The sequence below is a fragment of the Oncorhynchus mykiss genome, chromosome 26 (genome assembly GCF_013265735.2).
Source record: "Oncorhynchus mykiss isolate Arlee chromosome 26, USDA_OmykA_1.1, whole genome shotgun sequence".
NCBI classification, from domain to species: domain Eukaryota; kingdom Metazoa; phylum Chordata; class Actinopteri; order Salmoniformes; family Salmonidae; genus Oncorhynchus; species Oncorhynchus mykiss.
This window is the reverse complement of record NC_048590.1, coordinates 21954040-21975912: the sequence shown is the minus strand read 5'-3', so window position 1 is coordinate 21975912 and position 21873 is coordinate 21954040. Positions and strand designations below refer to the sequence as shown.

The 21873-nt window shown below is 48.8% G+C and overlaps 1 protein-coding gene across 1 annotated transcript in view; it reads left to right on the top strand.

Annotated features, from left to right (window-relative positions):
• The window catches only part of LOC110506389 (coiled-coil domain-containing protein 102A), a 75868-nt gene extending 55331 nt beyond the window's left edge, over positions 1-20537 (top strand). Inside the window, exons 7-9 of the mRNA XM_036963790.1 lie at positions 8585-8755; positions 9078-9181; positions 19097-20537. Of these exons, the coding sequence (XP_036819685.1) occupies positions 8585-8755; positions 9078-9181; positions 19097-19226 (405 nt within the window). The 3' untranslated portion in view covers positions 19227-20537. The remainder of the gene's footprint in view (positions 1-8584; positions 8756-9077; positions 9182-19096) is intronic.
• Positions 20538-21873: the final 1336 nt, after the last annotated feature.

Here is a 21873-nt window from a genome sequence, read left to right as displayed (position 1 = left end):
GGCAGATCTGAGAGAGTCTGGACGACTGGCAGATCTGGAAGAGTCTGGTCGACTGGCAGATCTGGAAGAGTCTGGTCGACTGGCAGATCTGGAAGAGTCTGGTCGACTGGCAGATCTGGAAGAGTCTGGTCGACTGGCAGATCTGGAAGAGTCTGGTCGACTGGCAGATCTGGAAGAGTCTGGTCGACTGGCAGATCTGGAAGAGTCTGGTCGACTGGCAGATCTGGAAGAGTCTGGTCGACTGGCAGATCTGGAAGAGTCTGGTCGACTGGCAGATCTGGAAGAGTCTGGACGACTGGCAGATCTGGAAGAGTCTGGACGACTGGCAGATCTGGAAGAGTCTGGACGACTGGCAGATCTGGAAGAGTCTGGACGACTGGCAGATCTGGAAGAGTCTGGACGACTGGCAGATCTGGAAGAGTCTGGACGACTGGCAGATCTGGAAGAGTCTGGACGACTGGCAGATCTGGAAGAGTCTGGACGACTGGCAGATCTGGAAGAGTCTGGACGACTGGCAGATCTGGAAGAGTCTGGACGACTGGCAGATCTGGAAGAGTCTGGACGACGGGCAGATCTGGAAGAGTCTGGACGACGGGCAGATCTGGAAGAGTCTGGTCGACTGGCAGATCTGGAAGAGTCTGGTCGACTGGCAGATCTGGAAGAGTCTGGTCGACTGGCAGATCTGGAAGAGTCTGGTCGACTGGCAGATCTGGAAGAGTCTGGACGACTGGCAGATCTGGAAGAGTCTGGACGACTGGCAGATCTGGAAGAGACTGGTCGACACAGACTGGCTGCTCTGGCTGCTCCATGCTGACTGACAGCTCTGGCTGCTCCATGCTGGCAGACTGCTCTGGCTGCTCCATGCTGACTGGCAGCTCTGGCTGCTCCATGCTGACTGGCGGCCCTGGCTGCTCTGGCTGCTCCATGCTGACTGACAGCTCTGGCTGCTCTGGCTGCTCCATGCTGACTGGCGGCCCTGGCTGCTCTGGCTGCTCCATGCTGACTGGCGGCCCTGGCTGCTCCATGGTGACTGGCGGCCCTGACTGCTCCCTGCTAACTGGCAGCTCTGGCTGCTCTGGCTGCTCCATGCTGACTGACTGCTCCATGCTGACTGGCTGCTCCATGCTGACTGGCGGCCCTGGCTGCTCCATGCTGACTGGCGGCCCTGGCTGCTCCATGCTGACTGGCGGCCCTGGCTGCTCCATGCTGACTGGCGGCCCTGGCTGCTCCATGCTGACTGGCAGCTCTGGCGGCTCCTTGCAGACTGGCAGCTCTGGCGGCTCCTTGCAGACTGGCAGCTTTGGCGGCTCCTTGCAGACTGGCAGCTTTGGCGGCATCCTGCAGACAGGCAGCTCTGGCAGCTCCTTGCAGACTGGCAGCTCCTTGCAGACTGGCAGCTCCCTGCAGACTGGCAGCTCCTTGCAGACTGGCAGCTCCTTGCAGACTGGCAGCTCCTTGCAGACTGGCAGCTCCTTGCAGACTGGCAGCTCCTTGCAGACTGGCAGCTCTATGCTAACTGGCAGCTCTATGCTAACTGGCAGCTCTATGCTAACTGGCAGCTCTATGCTAACTGGCAGCTCTATGCTAACTGGCAGCTCTATGCTAACTGGCAGTTCTGAACAGGCGGGAGACTCCGGCAACGCTGTAGAGGCGGAAAGCTCTGACAGCGCTAAACCGGCGGGAGACTCCAACAGCGCTGAAGAGGAGGAAGGCTCTGGCAGCGCTGAACAGGTGAGAGACTCCGACAGCGCTGGAGAGGAGGAAGGCTCCGACAGCGCTAAACAGGCGAGGCGCACTGTAGGCCTGATGCGTGGTGCTGGCACTGGTGGTACTGGGCCGAGGACACGCACAGGAAGCCTAGTGCGGGGAGCTGCTACCGGAGGGCTGGGGTGTGGAGGTGGCACAGGATGGGTTAGACCGTGAAGGCGTACTGGAGATCTTGAGAGCGGTGTTGGCACAGGACATGCAAGGCTAGGGAGGTACACAGGAGGCCTGGTACGTGAGACTGGCACTGTCTTCACCAGCTGACTAGCACGCACCTCAGGACGAGTAGAGAGCACTGACCCAGGTGCCAATAAATCCCCGACACGCTCCTTCGGGCGAATATCATATTTAAAGCACCAACACAGCAACTCCCTCATTTCACTCTCCTCCAATTTCTCCATTAACTCCTTCACAGTCTCTGCTTCGCTTACCTCCAACACCGGTTCTGGTCTCCTCCTTGGCTCCTCACGATAAACAGGGGGAGTTGGCTCAGGTCTGCGACCTGGCGTAGCCATACTCCCTGTTAGCCCCCCCCCAATAAATTTTTGAGGCTTACTCTCGGGCTTCCATCCGCTCCGTCGTGCTACTTCCTCATATTTGCGCCTCTCAGCTTTCGCCGCCTCCAGTTCTTCCTTGGGACGGCGATATTCTCCCGGTTGAGCCCATGGTCCACCATTATCTAATTCATACTCCCATGACGCTCTCTCCCACTGCGGCTGCTGCTGCTGCCTCTGTTCCTTCTTCGGCTGCACCTTGGTGCGGCTATACTCCCCTGGTTTAGCCCAGGGTCCTCTCCCGTCGAGGATTTCCTCCCATGTCCAGAAATCCTTACAACGTAACTCCTCTTTTTGCTGCTGCTGCTGCCTGTTGACACGCCGCTTGGTCCGTTGGTGGTGGGTGATTCTGTAACGGCTACCTCTGATGAAGAGGTAGAACAAGGATCGGACCAAAATGCAGCGTGTGGTTTACGATCCATGTTTATTAATAATACGAAACACGAATCTCCAATACAATACTACAAAACGTAACGAAACCCTAACAGCCTATATAGTGTGAACACAGGGACACATAGGACAGGAACAATCACCCAAAAACACACAGTGAAACCCAGGCTACCTAAATATGGTTCCCAATCAGAGACAATGACGAACACCTGCCTCTGACTGAGAACCATATCAGGCTGAACATAGAAATAGACAAACAAGACATGAAACATAGAATACCCACTCAGATCACACCCTGACCAATCAAAACATAGAAAATACAAAGTAAACTATGGTCAGGGCGTGACAGTACCCCCCCCCCCAAGGTGCGGACTCCGGCCGCAAAACCTGAACCTATAGGGGAGGGTCTGGGTGGGCATCTGTCCGCGGTGGCGGCTCTGGCGCTGGACGTGGACCCCACTCCATGACAGTTTTAATCCCCCTCCTAAACGTCCCTAAATAGGTTACCCACCACAATGATAACATGGGACAGAGGGACAGCTCGGGACAGAGGTAACTCGGGACAGATGGGTAGCTCAGCACTGAGAGGAAGCTCAGCACTGAGAAGAAGCTCAGCACTGAGAGGAAGCCCAGGCAGGTAGTAGAAACTACCAGAACCTGGCTGGCTGGCGGTTTCAGCAGATCCTGGTCGACTAGCAGATCTGGAAGAATCTGGTCGACTGGCGGATCTGGGAGAATCTGGTCGACTGGCGGATCTGGGAGAATCTGGTCGACTGGCGGATCTGGGAGAATCTGGTCGACTGGCGGATCTGGGAGAATCTGGTCGACTGACGGATCTGGGAGAATCTGGTCGACTGGCAGATCTGGGAGAATCTGGACGACTGGCAGATCTGGAAGAGTCTGGACGACTGGCAGATCTGGAAGAGTCTGGTCGACTGGCAGATCTGGAAGAGTCTGGTCGACTGGCAGATCTGGAAGAGTCTGGTCGACTGGCAGATCTGGAAGAGTCTGGTCGACTGGCAGATCTGGAAGAGTCTGGTCGACTGGCAGATCTGGAAGAGTCTGGTCGACTGGCAGATCTGGAAGAGTCTGGTCGACTGGCAGATCTGGAAGAGTCTGGTCGACTGGCAGATCTGGAAGAGTCTGGACGACTGGCAGATCTGGAAGAGTCTGGACGACTGGCAGATCTGGAAGAGTCTGGACGACTGGCAGATCTGGAAGAGTCTGGACGACTGGCAGATCTGGAAGAGTCTGGACGACTGGCAGATCTGGAAGAGTCTGGACGACTGGCAGATCTGGAAGAGTCTGGACGACTGGCAGATCTGGAAGAGTCTGGACGACTGGCAGATCTGGAAGAGTCTGGACGACTGGCAGATCTGGAAGAGTCTGGACGACTGGCAGATCTGGAAGAGTCTGGACGACGGGCAGATCTGGAAGAGTCTGGACGACGGGCAGATCTGGAAGAGTCTGGTCGACTGGCAGATCTGGAAGAGTCTGGTCGACTGGCAGATCTGGAAGAGTCTGGTCGACTGGCAGATCTGGAAGAGTCTGGTCGACTGGCAGATCTGGAAGAGTCTGGACGACTGGCAGATCTGGAAGAGTCTGGACGACTGGCAGATCTGGAAGAGACTGGTCGACACAGACTGGCTGCTCTGGCTGCTCCATGCTGACTGACAGCTCTGGCTGCTCCATGCTGGCAGACTGCTCTGGCTGCTCCATGCTGACTGGCAGCTCTGGCTGCTCCATGCTGACTGGCGGCCCTGGCTGCTCTGGCTGCTCCATGCTGACTGACAGCTCTGGCTGCTCTGGCTGCTCCATGCTGACTGGCGGCCCTGGCTGCTCTGGCTGCTCCATGCTGACTGGCGGCCCTGGCTGCTCCATGGTGACTGGCGGCCCTGACTGCTCCCTGCTAACTGGCAGCTCTGGCTGCTCTGGCTGCTCCATGCTGACTGACTGCTCCATGCTGACTGGCTGCTCCATGCTGACTGGCGGCCCTGGCTGCTCCATGCTGACTGGCGGCCCTGGCTGCTCCATGCTGACTGGCGGCCCTGGCTGCTCCATGCTGACTGGCGGCCCTGGCTGCTCCATGCTGACTGGCAGCTCTGGCGGCTCCTTGCAGACTGGCAGCTCTGGCGGCTCCTTGCAGACTGGCAGCTTTGGCGGCTCCTTGCAGACTGGCAGCTTTGGCGGCATCCTGCAGACAGGCAGCTCTGGCAGCTCCTTGCAGACTGGCAGCTCCTTGCAGACTGGCAGCTCCCTGCAGACTGGCAGCTCCTTGCAGACTGGCAGCTCCTTGCAGACTGGCAGCTCCTTGCAGACTGGCAGCTCCTTGCAGACTGGCAGCTCCTTGCAGACTGGCAGCTCTATGCTAACTGGCAGCTCTATGCTAACTGGCAGCTCTATGCTAACTGGCAGCTCTATGCTAACTGGCAGCTCTATGCTAACTGGCAGCTCTATGCTAACTGGCAGTTCTGAACAGGCGGGAGACTCCGGCAACGCTGTAGAGGCGGAAAGCTCTGACAGCGCTAAACCGGCGGGAGACTCCAACAGCGCTGAAGAGGAGGAAGGCTCTGGCAGCGCTGAACAGGTGAGAGACTCCGACAGCGCTGGAGAGGAGGAAGGCTCCGACAGCGCTAAACAGGCGAGGCGCACTGTAGGCCTGATGCGTGGTGCTGGCACTGGTGGTACTGGGCCGAGGACACGCACAGGAAGCCTAGTGCGGGGAGCTGCTACCGGAGGGCTGGGGTGTGGAGGTGGCACAGGATGGGTTAGACCGTGAAGGCGTACTGGAGATCTTGAGAGCGGTGTTGGCACAGGACATGCAAGGCTAGGGAGGTACACAGGAGGCCTGGTACGTGAGACTGGCACTGTCTTCACCAGCTGACTAGCACGCACCTCAGGACGAGTAGAGAGCACTGACCCAGGTGCCAATAAATCCCCGACACGCTCCTTCGGGCGAATATCATATTTAAAGCACCAACACAGCAACTCCCTCATTTCACTCTCCTCCAATTTCTCCATTAACTCCTTCACAGTCTCTGCTTCGCTTACCTCCAACACCGGTTCTGGTCTCCTCCTTGGCTCCTCACGATAAACAGGGGGAGTTGGCTCAGGTCTGCGACCTGGCGTAGCCATACTCCCTGTTAGCCCCCCCCCAATAAATTTTTGAGGCTTACTCTCGGGCTTCCATCCGCTCCGTCGTGCTACTTCCTCATATTTGCGCCTCTCAGCTTTCGCCGCCTCCAGTTCTTCCTTGGGACGGCGATATTCTCCCGGTTGAGCCCATGGTCCACCATTATCTAATTCATACTCCCATGACGCTCTCTCCCACTGCGGCTGCTGCTGCTGCCTCTGTTCCTTCTTCGGCTGCACCTTGGTGCGGCTATACTCCCCTGGTTTAGCCCAGGGTCCTCTCCCGTCGAGGATTTCCTCCCATGTCCAGAAATCCTTACAACGTAACTCCTCTTTTTGCTGCTGCTGCTGCCTGTTGACACGCCGCTTGGTCCGTTGGTGGTGGGTGATTCTGTAACGGCTACCTCTGATGAAGAGGTAGAACAAGGATCGGACCAAAATGCAGCGTGTGGTTTACGATCCATGTTTATTAATAATACGAAACACGAATCTCCAATACAATACTACAAAACGTAACGAAACCCTAACAGCCTATATAGTGTGAACACAGGGACACATAGGACAGGAACAATCACCCAAAAACACACAGTGAAACCCAGGCTACCTAAATATGGTTCCCAATCAGAGACAATGACGAACACCTGCCTCTGACTGAGAACCATATCAGGCTGAACATAGAAATAGACAAACAAGACATGAAACATAGAATACCCACTCAGATCACACCCTGACCAATCAAAACATAGAAAATACAAAGTAAACTATGGTCAGGGCGTGACATAACCAAATTATTCATGTGATTATTATGTTATGCTATACGTCAGGCCCTATTGGTCACATGCATGCGATGCATACACGTGTCACATAAAGAGGGTTGAGGGAATAGGGAATGTAAAGACTGTTGATGTTCTGTGGTGGTTGCTGCAGCAGGGAGGAGAGAGAGACAACGTGCTGTCTTTTTTTTTGTAACACAGCACAGCAAGTCTGAGCGCAGGCCCAATCATTGCGGTCAGACTCCCTCTAGACATCCGTGTGTCTTAATTATTTCATCAAACAGTGCTCTTAAAACGCCAGACAAGCTCAGTGCATAAAGTTGATTTAAATAAAACACATTCTGTAGGATGTGTCTATATATGGAAAAAATACACGTTTTGAAATGTTGTCCAATCTATTTTCTTTCTGATTGGGCCAGCCGTATTAGAGAGGTTTTTGACTATGGTAGTGAGGGCTTGTGTTTACGAACGTGTCGGCGGATTGTCATTTTGATTTAAAGGTGTCAATAATTCTTAGATGTAGAAAATAATACGTTTTGGGAAGTTATTTTCTGACTTGGCCCCACATCGATTTGGGCATACGTAGTAGGCATATCACACTGCCAGTGGCGGACTGAGGCATTGCTTACACAGTTTATCACCTCAACTGCAAACCTCAACTTCCTCCCTTTGTTGTTGTGTTTTTTTGAAGTGGTATTTTTTCCCTTCCTGTTAAGTGGAGGGCTGGAGCACTGAATCAATACCATGGACCGTCTGCTTCAATAGGACCGCTCATCTAGCCAGGGCTGCTTGAGTGCTTGGCTATGCAGCTAGGGAATACCAATGCCCTTCCCTCCTCCTCCTCTCTCTCTCTCTCTCTCGCTTCCACTCTCCACTCTCTCAGTCTCTTCCTCCCGCCCTTGTCTCCCTCCCTCACTCCTGTTTGATTTCGCTGGCCTTGTAAAACAGTAGTGCATGCTGTTCTGCCCTGATCATACAGGAGAATCCTCAGGAGAACTCAACTGATGGGAGTGATGACAGTGGGGGTTAAGTCAAGACTGCACTCTGACTGTTCAATGCAAAGCAGAGAAATGAGAAACATGCTCGACTCATCTGAGATCTGTGAGCAGGGTTTTCTTTGTGGTTTTCTTTTCAAGTCTCTAGTTTTTGACAACAACAATAAGAAATAATAAAAGATAAGAATACGAACATAAAGTAAATGGCTCAGCAGAATAGAATCAACGTTTTGGCGTAACGGTAAATATAATACAGGAAGGCACGATTTATAGTGCAATATTTACACGCATTTTGAGGAAGGGGGGATTGGGGGGCAAGTGTTTAAACTGTCCTGTATTTAGCAATCATAATAAGAGACTGGTAGCAGCAGTTGTGGTGTGTGTGTGTGCGTGTGCGTGTGCGTGTGTGTGTGTGTGGATGTGTGCGTAAGTGAGTGCATCTGTGCTAAGGTGTGAAGAGTCAAGTGCAGGTGGTCAGTCCAGGTGGTCAGTCCAGGGGGTCAGTCCAGGGGGTCAGTCCAGGGGGTCAGTCCAGGTCAAGTGTTTCAAGGCTTCCTTTATGTTTTCTTCGTGTTCTTTATTCTCGCTGTACGGGTAATGGTTTGTAAGCGTTCAGCTCGGCACAAGCTTTTCCTGGCACAGTATGTCTTATTTCAATGGGAATCCGTACTTCTCCATCGCGTGAATGTGTTAAGGGTGCTCCTGCTTATTGATCAGTTCCTCAACGCTCTAACGAACAGTAGCAATGATGTCTAGCAGAACAAAGACCACAGAAACTCACTCAACTCACAAGGAATCTCTTGGAGGATCTGCTACTCGGGAATGCACTCTCATTTGACCCAACGGCATCCGACACCCATCCGTCATGCTTGAAACTGAAATTGACATATAAGCGCCGGTACTTAACGGGCCCGAGGCCCGATTTAAATCCACTCTAACAGACTAGCGGACTGACCCTGACCCCTCTGCTACTCAGGAGTTGGCAGACATGCGCCACATCCACTCCAAGGTGAAGAAGCAGTACCAGGACAAGATGGCCGAGCTGGCCCACGCCAACCGGAAGGTGGAGCAGCATGAGACAGAGGTGAAGAAGCTGAGGCTGAGGGTGGAGGAGCTGAAGAAAGAACTGGGTCAGGCGGAGGACGAGGTGAGCACCAACACACACCACATTCACTTATACGTGGATACATATACAGTTCCCTATGTAAATATTGGGACAATTAAGCATTTGGTTAATTTGAGGTTAAGGTTCAGACTGTCGGCTTTAATTTGAGTGTATTTTCATCCATATCTGTTGAACCGTTTAGAAATTACAGCACTTTCTGTACATCGTCCCCCCATTTTAGGGGAGAAAAAGTACTGGGATCAATACACTTATGTGTATTCAAGTAGTAAAAAGTGAAGTATTCCCTCCCTCCCTCCCTCCCTCCCTCCCTCCCTCCCTCCCTCCCTCCCTCCCTCCCTCTCAGCTGGATGAGGCCCATAATCAGACCAGGAAGCTACAGCGGTCTCTGGATGAGCAGGTGGAGCAGTCAGAGAACCTCCAGGTCCAACTGGAACATCTGCAGTCCCGGTACGATTGATTCTGACACACACACGCATGCGCACACACTCATCATATGCTCTCTCTCACACACACACACACACATGCGCACACACACACACACACTCACATACACACCTCTCATATATGCTCTCACACACACACTCTACCTATGTTTATCTACATGCAGGAAAAGCACACTTTCACACGTCCAATGTCATACCCTTCTCAGCGGTCTTTGGTAGTGTAAGATGTTTAATCAGACAGTGTATGGCTGCCATGCTTGTGTTCTAAACTCTAGTTCTCCCAGGTATCTTAGCTGGAGAATATTAGCCCACTGTGAGGCTTGTGTCTTAGTTTGTCAGGCAAGCAGCCCTGCTCCCACTAGGCCAGTCTGTCTACTAGCCGTCCTGTCCCCCCTCTCTCTCTCTCTCTCTCTCTCTCTCTCTCTCTCTCTCTCTCTCTCTCTCTCTCTCTCTCTCTCTCTCTCTTTCTCTCTTTCTCTCTGTCTCTCTCTCTCTCTCTCTCTCTGCCTTATCATTCCACCCGCGTCCCAGCTCATCCCCTCCGACAGCCAATCGCGGGCCGACCAGTCACAATTTACCGTAGTAACACAGAGCCTGTGTGCAGCATAGCGGTGCTGGCCCCCTGTAGCTTAGCAGAGGGGTGACAGGCGTGTTGGCATGGAAACGCCTTTAGGAACACACACACACACGGCCTCATGGAGCCCTGACCCGGAACAGTGAGGGAGTCAGGCCCCATCAGGTACCTAGTATAACATTGTACTGTACGTGGATGAACTCGCTCAACCCACATTAACCCTGATGCACGGGTCGTAGCTGGATAGGAGTGGGAATATTAATGGTTTTTAAAAAAAATGAAATATTAATAGATGAAGGATTTTGAGATTTAGTGGTTGTCCACTACCTCTCCGATTGGTATTTTACTATCCTATCACTCCTCTCTCTTTCTGTCATTTCTTTCTCTCCCATCTTTTCCGGCCACATGTAATGCTTTCTTTGATCTCTCTGCTCTGACTCTTTAAAGGGATAATGTGACATTATGGCAATAAAAGCCCTTTTTTCTACACACCCAGAGTCAGATGAACTAGCATACTAGCTGTTCCTATAGACCTTCAGTGATTGCTCAAACGCTAGTTAGCAATGGCTCCAGAAACGACCTACACCTTCCTTCAAACTACACTCAGCGTCATAAAAATGGTATCCATGAGTTCATCTGACCCTGGGGAAGTAGAAAAAAGTCATTGCCAAAATGTCTCACTATCCCTTTAACCAGGGGAATAGTTCTCACCACTTCCCAGCCTGTCTGTCTGAGATATAAATAGTTTAGTGGTCTCCCAGCTCCAGCCCAGTCTATGATCATAAAGCTAATGTCTAAATCAATACCTCAGACCAGGCCAGGTGATCCGGGAAAACCTCTGTTGCATTCTGGGACAGCCAGTACTGTGTGTGTGTGTGTGTGTGTGTGTGTGTGTGTGTGTGTGTGTGTGTGTGTGTGTGTGGGTGTGTGAGTGGTGGGGAAGGGGTGGTTAGTGGCCCAGCCTGCCAAATGCTTATTTTACTGTAGCTTGTTAAAAGTCCATCCTTCACATCGATTTATCAATCAATCCTCTGTGGATCGTCTAATCCTGTGCACACACGCTCAATGTCACAAGCGCACACACACACACACACACACACACACACACACACACACACACACACACACACACACACACACACACACAAACATACTCCACATAGCCTATACACACATGACCTTTGGCCCCCGGGTTTGTTAACAGGCCTAGGGTCAGTGGTGAGATAGTTGCAGACGGCGCTGAAGCATGTGGATATAATGGCCTGGGAGAAATGGAGAGGGAGATAAGAGATGGACGGACAGACAGACAGACAGACAGACAGACAGACAGACAGACAGACAGACAGACAGACAGACAAAGCTAGCCACCATGAGAAAGGTCCCTAACAATAGGGGGCGTTATTTTAACGCCGTCGCATGACACTGTCAGAACGTTGTTAAAACAGAAAGGTCCTGATCCGGAGGTGTGGTGATGTCATGTGAGGCATCTTTACACCAGGATCTGGCCTTTACGCTTTGCGATACTGTGCCCCTCCAATCTGTCACACTGGACATAAACAACTAGCCACTTCTATGGCTGGGGTGTAGGCCTATTCTACAAAGCAGAATCAATGAGTTAGCCAGCTAACTTGCCTTAATATTCTGAGATGACTTATAATTTCTTTGAAAAATAAGCTTGAAATGGGCATGGTCTAATTGATTCAACATCCAAAACCACATATCTAAGTTTAACTTCCTTAATGAACCATAAAATCAATAGTTATTCATGGCTGTTTATCAAAGTTAGCTGGCTAACTCATTGATCCTACTTTGTAGTGTACCCCTCTGGTCTGAAGACTGACAGCTTAATGGTCCACAACAAACCTTTCAGGATAGTGTGTGCATGTGATGGGAATGCATGTGCATGTGGTAAGAAAGGGTGTTTTTCTTTCTGTGTGTTGTGTCATTTCTGGTGGACCGGCAGGACGTTCAGATCTCTCCAAATACTCGGCACTCTGAAGGCAATTAGAAAGTGGATCAAATGAAGCATGTTCTTTTCTTTTGATTTCCCGTCACTGTAGCAGGCTTGTCTGTTTAGCGCAGTCCGGGGGCCAATTCAGACTTCAAAATGGGACGCAGGTTGTGGAGCGCCAACGATATTAGCAAAACTCTCTGGATGAACAGTGAGAGGCTTAACACGCACAGCCCCAATGTAGAGCTGTGGATGTTGACAGCAGGTTGTGTGCGCTGTCATTTGAAGTTCTCCTCTCGGCTTGTATGTCTTCCGAGGAGCCGCGTTAGTGGGTTTAACGTGATCTGAGAGGTGGTTATATCACAGAAGAGATGGAGTAGGAGAGGAGGATTAGAAAAGAGAGGGAAAGCGAGGGGGGGAAAATAACGTTGGTTTTGTCTATAGATTTAAGAGGAAGGGCTTAGGATTGTGTTGGTATTTGAGATCTTTCTAACCTTGATTTCTCTCTCCTTTCAATGTAACGTAAACCTTCATACTGTATATTCCCACGGAGTGTGCCACATTGCTGTTTGATATTGTACCAGCTGTGAACAGACAGAAATAACACATTAGCAGTTTAGCAAGGCTGTTGGCTTTATAGATTAGATTGATTTGCGTTCATGCATTTGTAGCAGAGGCTTTGTTGTGGAAGATATTGTGGAAGCAATTGGGCATGAGTTTGATAAATTAATTATAGTAGCAGCATGAAAATATAGACTACCCACTGGGCACAGACGCAATTTAATTGTTTGGGTTTGATTTCATTTTCTGTTGAGTTGTCAACTAACGTGAATTCGACGTGAAATCAACAAAACATTTCATGTCATTGGATTTAAGTTCACAGTTGTGTGGAAAAAACAGGAAATTTCCCTACGTTGATGACTTCTTAGCAAATCACATTTATGTTTTTGTAATGACATGGAAACAATGTTGATTCAACCAGTTTTTGCCCAGTGGGTATCATTTCTCTATCCCCCCACCCCCTCTCTCCCTCTCTTTCGCTCTCTCTCCCTCTCTTTCGCTCTCTTTCGCTCTCTTTCGCTCTCTCTCTCTCTCTCTCTCTTTCTCTCTCTTTCTCTCTCTCTCTCTCTCCCTTTCTCTCTCTCTCTCTCTCTCTCTCTCTCTCTCTCTCTCTCTCTCTCTCTCTCTCTCTCTCTCCCCCCCTCTTGTCTTTCAGATGTACTCTCTGACACCTTAAAATGGCCTTGCTAAGTGTTTGGGCAATGGAAAAGCTTTTAGTCGTTTAGTGGGTGACTGTGGTCAAAACAGTATTATGTGTAATTTAGCGCCATTAAAAGGATCTCTGTTCCTGTCAGTGAATCCCCCAGTATACTAACATGGCCTGGGGAAAACAGAGGGTCAATCTATGCCCCTGGCTCCATCATACTAGCCTGATTCCACATCTGTTGGTATTGTCCTGCTAACTCCTGTATATAGTCCATAACCACAGACATTGACAGGACAGCACAAACAGACCTGGAACCAGGCTAGCATTACACCACAGAGGATGGGAACAGAGAGTAGTAAATGGGAGCACTAACACAGATACTACTTCTTGGAAATACTTAACATAGTATATTCTGTACTTGCCAGGGTTTAGTTTTCTCTATGGCGGACATATCTTAGAGGCTGATTCTCTCTACCTGGTTGAATCATCTAATTTGACGGAGAGTGATCCCTGGCTGTGTGGGAGGCCGTGTTCTTTCTTTTTCTAAACTGAGGCTCAGTTCACCCTTGAGCCATTCTAGCTGTGCGTCATCACAACACACACAGCAGCGCACACTACTGCAGATTCACTGCGAACAGGCACGCCAATCCATCCTGCAAATTTCTAGAAATAGTTAAACTCTCTCACATCATAATAACATGAGTGGTTGTGTAGTTTTAATAAGGATGTTGTTTGTCAGGGAGTGAGGGAGTGTCCTTTGCTGGTTGAGCTGCAGCTCAGACCAGGGTCATCTATAATTGAGGAGGGAGTGGATTCATTATGTGAAGCTGTGTTGGGTCTTTGATGTGCAGAGTGAGGTGCTGAAGCCTGCGGGTGAGGGATCAGATATGGCCCCACAGAGCCACCGTGTCACATTAGTGTCACTTTGTCTCCCAACGGGATGATGCATGGGGCACAGCTCAACACTCACACTGAACAATCACTGAACACACACACACACTGATCAATCACTGAACACTCACACTGAACACACACTGAACAATCACTGAACACACAGCTCAACACACACTGCTCAATCACTGAACACTCTGATCAAACACTGAATACTCACACTGAACACACACTAAACGCTCACTAAGCACACACTAAACACACTGAACACACTAAACACACACTGAACACTCACACACTGAACACTCATACTGAACACACTGATCAAACACTGAACACTCACACTGAACACACTCTAAACGCTCACTAAACACACACTGAAGACTCACACACTGAAAACTCACACACTGAGCACTCATACTGAACACACTGATCAAAACTGAACACTCACACTGAACACACACTGAACAATCACTGAACACACAGCTCAACACTCACACTGAACAATCACTGAACAAACACTGAACACACACTGAACATACTAAACACACACTGAAAACTCACACTGAAGAAACACTGAACACTCATACTGAACACACACTGAACAATCACTGAACACACAGCTCAACACTCACACTGAACACAAACTGAATGTTCACTAAACACACACTGAACACACACTTAACACACACTGAACACACTAAACAAACACTCAAACACTGAACACACTAAACACACACTGAACACACACACACTGAACACTCACACACTGAACACTCACACTGAACACCCTGAACAAACACTGAACACTCCCACTGAACACACACTGAAAGCTCACTAAACACACACTGAACACTCACGCTGAACACCCTGAACAAACACTGAACACTCCCACTGAACACACACTGAAAGCTCACTAAACACACACTGAACACTCATGCTGAACACACTGAACAAGTACTGAACACTCACTGAACACACTAAACACAATAAACACATTCCAAACACAAACTGACCACTCACACTGAACACACACTGAACACGGACACTGAATACACTGAACAAACACTGCGCTATCACACTGAACACACACAGAACTCACACTAAACACACACTGATCTTACACTGAACGCTCACTAAACACACACTGATCACACACTGAACTCACACTGAACACTCAATGCTCACTAAACACACACTGAACACTTACACTGAACATATTGAACACACACTGAACACTCACTAAACACACTGAACACTCACACTGAACACACACTGAATGTTCACCAAACACACACTGAAGACACACTGAACACACTGCACTTTCATTAAACACACACTGAACACACACTGAACTTTCACTAAACACACACTGAACTCAAACTGAACACTCACTAAACACACACTGAACACACACACTCCTCTATTGCTGGTATTGTTGCACACTTGAACAATGTCACCGACTTTCAAGCGTGTAGAAGTTTAGAATGATTACTTTTCTTTTTTTTAAATCACAAGACAGACAGGGCACATCAGGCATGCCGCCTTTATCATCACTAGGTCTCCTTCTGACTATGATCATTAGTCTCTGTATCACAAATATGTCAATTCTCATTCTCTTAAAAGGATATAAACTTGTACTAAACACTTTTACTTTATAAAACAGTGAAGAAGTGATACTATGGACACATTCACATTTCCACTCATATTCGAGGTTACAGATGGCTAATTTCATAACTCACTGTGACGCACCACCTTGCCAGTTGGCTAGCTAGACACTCGGTTAGTATACAACACAGTAGGTGTATTTCTCTGTATCTGGAGAACATTAAAACAAGACTCTCTAATGTACTTGTCCTCTTGCTCAGTTGTGCACTGGTGCCTCCCACTCCTCTTTCTATTCTGGTTAGAGCCAGTTTGCTCTGTTCTGTGAAGGGAGTAGTACACAGCGTTGTACGAGATCTTCCGTTTCTTGGCAATTTTTTGCATGGAATAGCCTTCATTTCTCAGAAGAAGAATATACTGACGAGCTTCAGAAGAAAGTCTTTGTTTCTGGCCATTTTGAGCCTGTAATTGAACCCACAAATGCTGATGCTCCAGATACTCAACTAGTCTAAAGAAGGCCAGTTGTATGGCATCTTTAATCAGAACAACAGTTTTCAGCTGTGCTAACATAATTGCAAAAGGGTTTTCTAATGATCAATTAGTGTCACACTCTGACCTTAGTTATTTTATTATGTCTTTGTTTCAGTATGGTCAGGGCGTGAGTTGGGTGGATTGTCTATGTTCTTTTTTCTATAATTTGGGATTTCCTGTGTTCGGCCTGGTATGGTTCTCAATCAGAGGCAGCTGTCAATCGTTGTCCCTGATTGAGAATCATACTTAGGTAGCCTTTTTCCACCTGTGTTTCGTGGGTGTTTATTTCCTGTTTAGTGTTTTTTCATTCACCTTACGGGAGGGACTGTTTGTTGTCGTTTGTTGTTTTGTTCAGTGTTCAGTTATTTGATTAAAAACATGAACACTTACCACCCTGCGCTTTGGTCCTCACCTTCTTCCACCACAGACGATCGTTACAATTAGCCTTTTAAAATTATAAACTTGGATTAGCTAGCACAGCGTGCCATTGGAACACAGGAGTGATGGTTGCTGAAAATGGGCCTCTGTACGCCTATGTAGATATTCCATAAAAAATCTGCCGTTTCCAGCTACAATAGTTATTTACAACATTAACAATATCAACACTGTATTTCTGATAGATTTGATGTTATTTTAATGGACAGAAAATGTCAATTTCAAAGAGACCCCAAACTTTTGAACGGTAGTGTACATGGCACATCAGACATGCTGCCTCTATCATCACTAGGTCTCGTTCTACTGATGGTCAATAATCTAAGAGCCCTAAGACCTCTGAGATCTCTTAGTTGGCCTAACAGTGCCTGACATTGAGCATTAGTCAGTAATAACTACAATAACCATCTTTTACCCCAAAGTACTGGTCTGCTTTGCAGTACCATGTGATTGTCTAAAGATATTACCCATAATAATAATATAAAAAAGAAGGGTGGCTATTTTTTATGCCTAATATTTACATGGGTCCCACAGTATCATTACTGACTGATTTGCGCCCCCAGCTCACATTGATTACTCATGAACTTGGACAGCTCATAATGTAAATCTCACTATCTGTTTACAGCCAGCTCACCCACCCTCTCATATTCAATCAGTCAGTCAGTCAGTCAGTCAGTCAGTCAGTCAGTCAGTCAGTGAGTCCGTCAGTCAGTCAGTGAGTCCTTCAGTCAGTCAGTCCTTCAGTCAGTCAGTCAGTCAGTCAGTCAGTCAGTCAGTCAGTCAGTGAGTCCAGTCAGTCAGTGAGTCAGTCAGTCAGTCTGTGTCCGTCAGTCAGTCAGTCAGCCAGTCAGTGAGTCATTCAGTCATTCAGTCAGTCAGTCAGTCAGTAAGTCAGTCAGTGAGTCAGTCAGTGAGTCAGTCAGTCAGTCAGTCAGTCAGTGAGTCAGTCAATCCTTCAGTCAGTCAGTGAGCACTTCAGTCAGTGCGTCAGTCAGTCAGTGAGTCAGTCAGTGAGTCAGTCAGTGAATCAGTCAGTGAGTTAGTCAGTTAGTGAGTCCTTCAGTCAGTCAGTGAGTCAGTCAGTGAATCAGTCAGTGAGTTAGTCAGTTAGTGAGTCCTTCAGTCAGTCAGTGAGTCAGTCAGTGAGTCAGTCAGTGAATCAGTCAGTGAGTTAGTCAGTTAGTGAGTCCTTCAGTCAGTCAGTGAGTCAGTCAGTCAGACAATGGGTCAGTCAGTGAATCCTTCAGTCAGTGAGTCAGTCAGTCTGTCAGACAGTCAGTCAGTCAGTCAGTCAGTCAGTGAGTCAGTCAGTCAGTCAGTGAGTCAGTCACTCAGTAAGTCCTTTAGTCAGTCAGTGAGTCAGTCAGTCAGTCAGTGAGTCAGTCACTCAGTAAGTCCTTTAGTCAGTCAGTGAATCCTTCAGTCAGTCAGTCAGTCTGTCAGACAGTCAGTCAGTCAGTCAGTCAGTGAGTCAGTCAGTGAGTCAGTCAGTCAGTCAGTCAGTCAGTGAGTCAGTCACTCAGTAAGTCCTTTAGTCAGTCAATGAGTCAGTCAGTCAGATAGTTGGTCAGTCAGTGAGTCAGTCAGTCAGTCGCCAGTCAGTCCCAGGCAGGCAGTGGTGCAGTGGTGGCTGGCCTAGTGTTGTTAGCTATCGTAGGTTCATGAGTGCTACTGTCTAGTTGATCAGCAGTGTAACTGCATGTCCTGGGAGCTGGGCTGGTCTGGGGTCTTGGCTGGGCTCCTCCTCTCTAATGAGTCCTCTATTTACCTGGACAGCCTCAGACGCCAGGCATTGTCTTCAACACAAGTTTCCTGACGGTTAAGCTGTTGTGTCCTAATAAAGACTGACAGCAGATATACTGAACTTGCTACGACACAGGGGAAGGAAGGAGTTGGAGAAAGTAGAAGAGAGAGAAGGAGGGAGCTGGAGAAGGTAAAGAGAGAGTGAAACAGACAGGAAAGAGAGAGTGTGTTGGTTTAAGGAATTAACTGCGTCTGCTTTTCCTTTGTACCTGTTTGTCTTTGTCATTATGGCGCAGACCGAGCCGACTGCAAACACGCAGGTAGGATTTTGGGCCCAAGTCAAGGTGATGAATCATCTCAAAATGAAGATCAATTCGGCAAGCGGCTCGTTGATAAATAATTTAAGCTTTTCTCTGAGCCTCAGAGGGATTCATTACAGCCAGGCTTGATGGGAACCTTCTGCTGAATTTCAAAAAATGTACCTGGGTTGTAGAGAGCAGACCTCCCTCCGCCTTCTCTCTCTCTCTCTCTATTCCTCTCTCCCTCTCTCTTCCTGTCCCCCCACTCTACCTCTGTAGAGATAATGTTAGTATTTCACTGTTGTCCTTGTGATATGATCACCAGTATAGCAGCCGTGGCTCAGTAACTGGTCATTGCTGGCTAACTGAGTGTTACCTGGCAACGGAAGCAGCTCCGTTGTGCTGGGCTTTTAGGCAATGGTGAATTATGCATGGTTTGTTTATCCGACGCAGAGTCCTGAAATATGCCTTTGTTTACTCGCTCACCTTTGAGATCTCCACAGTGATTTTCTGGAAGAACTTTACCTTAGTTGTTGGGGGAATAATCAGACTTTTACAGGAGAAACAGAATTTTGACAGCCCTGGGCCTTTAAGTGCCAGTTGTGGAAAATGGAGATCAAAACCTGAAGTAGCCTTCTCACTCAAGGCCACTCACTCTTCCTCTCCTCTGTGTTCCTCTGTTCTAGACTGCGGCGGCAGAAGAGCCCGGGCCTGTTTGGGAAGATGAGGTCAGCTCGGTTCAGCCCGGAGAACCCAGACGGACCGCCCAGCGACCCTGACGAAGAGGAGGAGGAGCTACAGATCCAGATCCCATGAACAAAGGAAGGACACACAGACTCTGACTTAGGGCTCTTCATTTCACACCGTGTGTGTCCCATAGACAGACAGACTGATCGTTGGACAGCTGTGATCTCCATTGACCTGGCTCATCCTGTTAGAGACAAACACTGGCACATGGTTGTCATGGGCAAGGTTGCCATGGAACCCGTCGCCACCTGTACCCGTGAACTACAGAGCTACCAGCAGGGTTCCAGAGAGAGCCCTCCCTACACGACAACTGACAGTACACTACACTACCACACTACAGTACAACCCACAGTGCACTACAGTTACAAGCCACTACAGCCTGAGCCTACAGCCCTCTAGATCCCAACCATCATTACCATCACTCCCATATCTACAACACCCTCAGTGGTGAAACTCTCGCAATCACACTGCTACCCAATCCTCGGTCTGAAACTCATGCCTCCTCTTCCACCCTTCCTTCTCTTTCTCTTTCCTGAGTTCTGTCACCCAGTGAATGTTGTACAGTATCCTTCCTGATGTATCAAAACACTCAGGAAAGGGGCGTTGACCTAGCTGTGATGTTCCGGCAGTGTTCTGGGAATGTTATGTAATGCGTTTGGTATCGTTAGCTGTGCACACCGTTCAGTACAGTAAAGGTCATTAGCCATCAGGTCACTGTGCTATGGGTGTGTGCTCGGCGCCTGGCACCTGGGCTCATCATTAGTTCATCAGTGTTTTGGGCTCAGCCTCAGACAGCTAAATTCTCCCAGTATGAGGGACAGGTAGTATTCTTGGGAGAGACTGGGACCGGATATGAAGGGACATTAAGGGCCCTCCACCGCTATGTCCCCTCACCATAACTACTAAGGGACAAGGTGCTTATGTAGAGGACGGGTCCGTTAAGACCTACAGTATTTACCTTCTGGACATATTGGGTTGTTCATTCTGAAAGAAACGTTGGTGGTCAATACACACATCCTTAGAAAAAACGTAGGTGCCCGGGCTGATTAAGTACACTACTAGAGAAGCACAGAAAGGGCCTGCACACCGCACGGTTTTGATCCACCAGGATCTTCGTCAGGCCAAGACCCTCGTGGATGGTGACGTGGTCAATGATGTGGTCATTGGGAGCTTATTCAGTGTGCAGGCCTTTCTGTTCTGTTCATTCTGAAAGCAATAAGACAGCGGCTATCACTCCCGCTTACTCATCTGCTACTACAGGGACCAAGTTATTTTGTCACGGACATGCAAACTATTTATGTTCTTGTTTTTGATGATTGATCTGTAAACCACAGTGTTTTTTTTGTATTTAGCTCTATAAATGTTATGTGTACATGTAAACCTTGTCTCTTGCCATGATCATTGTGTCAGATGTGTGTGTGTACGTTTAAGACGGTGTAATATCTTGATAGAGGGTCATCTGAACATCAAAGCCGCCATGAACTCAACATGCGTGGAGGGGGGGTCAACGTTTGAATGCCTATTGTGACATGAGAGAAGTCGAGTACGACCTTCGGGCCAAGGTGGAGGTGAATCACGAAAGGAAAGACAGCCAGATGTGTTTCCCTCAAAAACAAGACACGTCTATCTCGGGATGTGTTATCTTCACGGCTCGGGGGCAGAAGAGAAACGCCATTGATGTTGTGTTACACAACATCGCCAGGTCCTTGTGTTCATACATTGGGAATCTGCTCGCAGAACACGGTATTGTCCAGCCCGCTGCAGTGATGTTTCCCCATAGTGCCATCAGTCTTACGACGTCTCTTAGAGGTCTGAGTCTAACGGGTCTCCTCTCCCAGCCCTCTGGCAGCAGGATAGTATCACACAGGAAGCTTCCCAAACAGGAGCTGTTCCTCCCATGGTCTAGTCGTCGTCCTCTTTTGTGCCAGTGGATTGAATTGAACATCCTTTGGCTGTTGTACTGTAACATAAAGTGACATTCACCCAAACTCTCATATGATAGGATTGTACACTGACCATTAGGAACACCTGCTCTTTCCATGACATAGACTGACCAGGTAAATGCAGGTGAAAGCTACAGTATGATCCCTTATTGATGTCACTTGTTAAATCCACTTCAATCAGTGTGGATGAAGGGGAGGAGAGGTTAAAGAAGGATTCTTGTGCCTTGAGACAATTGAGACATGGTTTGTGGATGTGTGCCATTCAGAGGGTGAATGGACAAGACAAAAGATTGAAGTGCCTTTGAACAGGGTATGGTAGTAAGTGTCAGGCACACCTGTTTGAGTGTGTCAAGAACTGCAACGCTGCTGAGTTTTTCACACTCAACAGTTTTCTGTGTGCATCAAGAATGGTCCACTAGCCGAAGAACTTCCAGCTAACTTGACACAACTGTGGGAAGCATTGCAGTCAACAAGGTCCAGCATCCCTGTGGAATGCTTTTGACACCATGCAGAGGCCATACCCCCAACAAATTGAACCTGTTCTGAGGGCAAAAGAGAATGCAACTCAATATTAGGAAGGTGTTCCTAATGTTTTGTACAATCACCTCTTCCTCAAACCTGTATGGTTGTTCATGTTTTGATGGCTGACACTGAGGTATTGGGTTGAGTGCAGGTTGAGGTGGAGTGCAGATATGGCTGGAGATCTCTGACAGAGCAGACCTCTGGTTCTCTCCGCTCTGACCTTTTCACTCTGTTCTCTCCTTTCTGTCCTC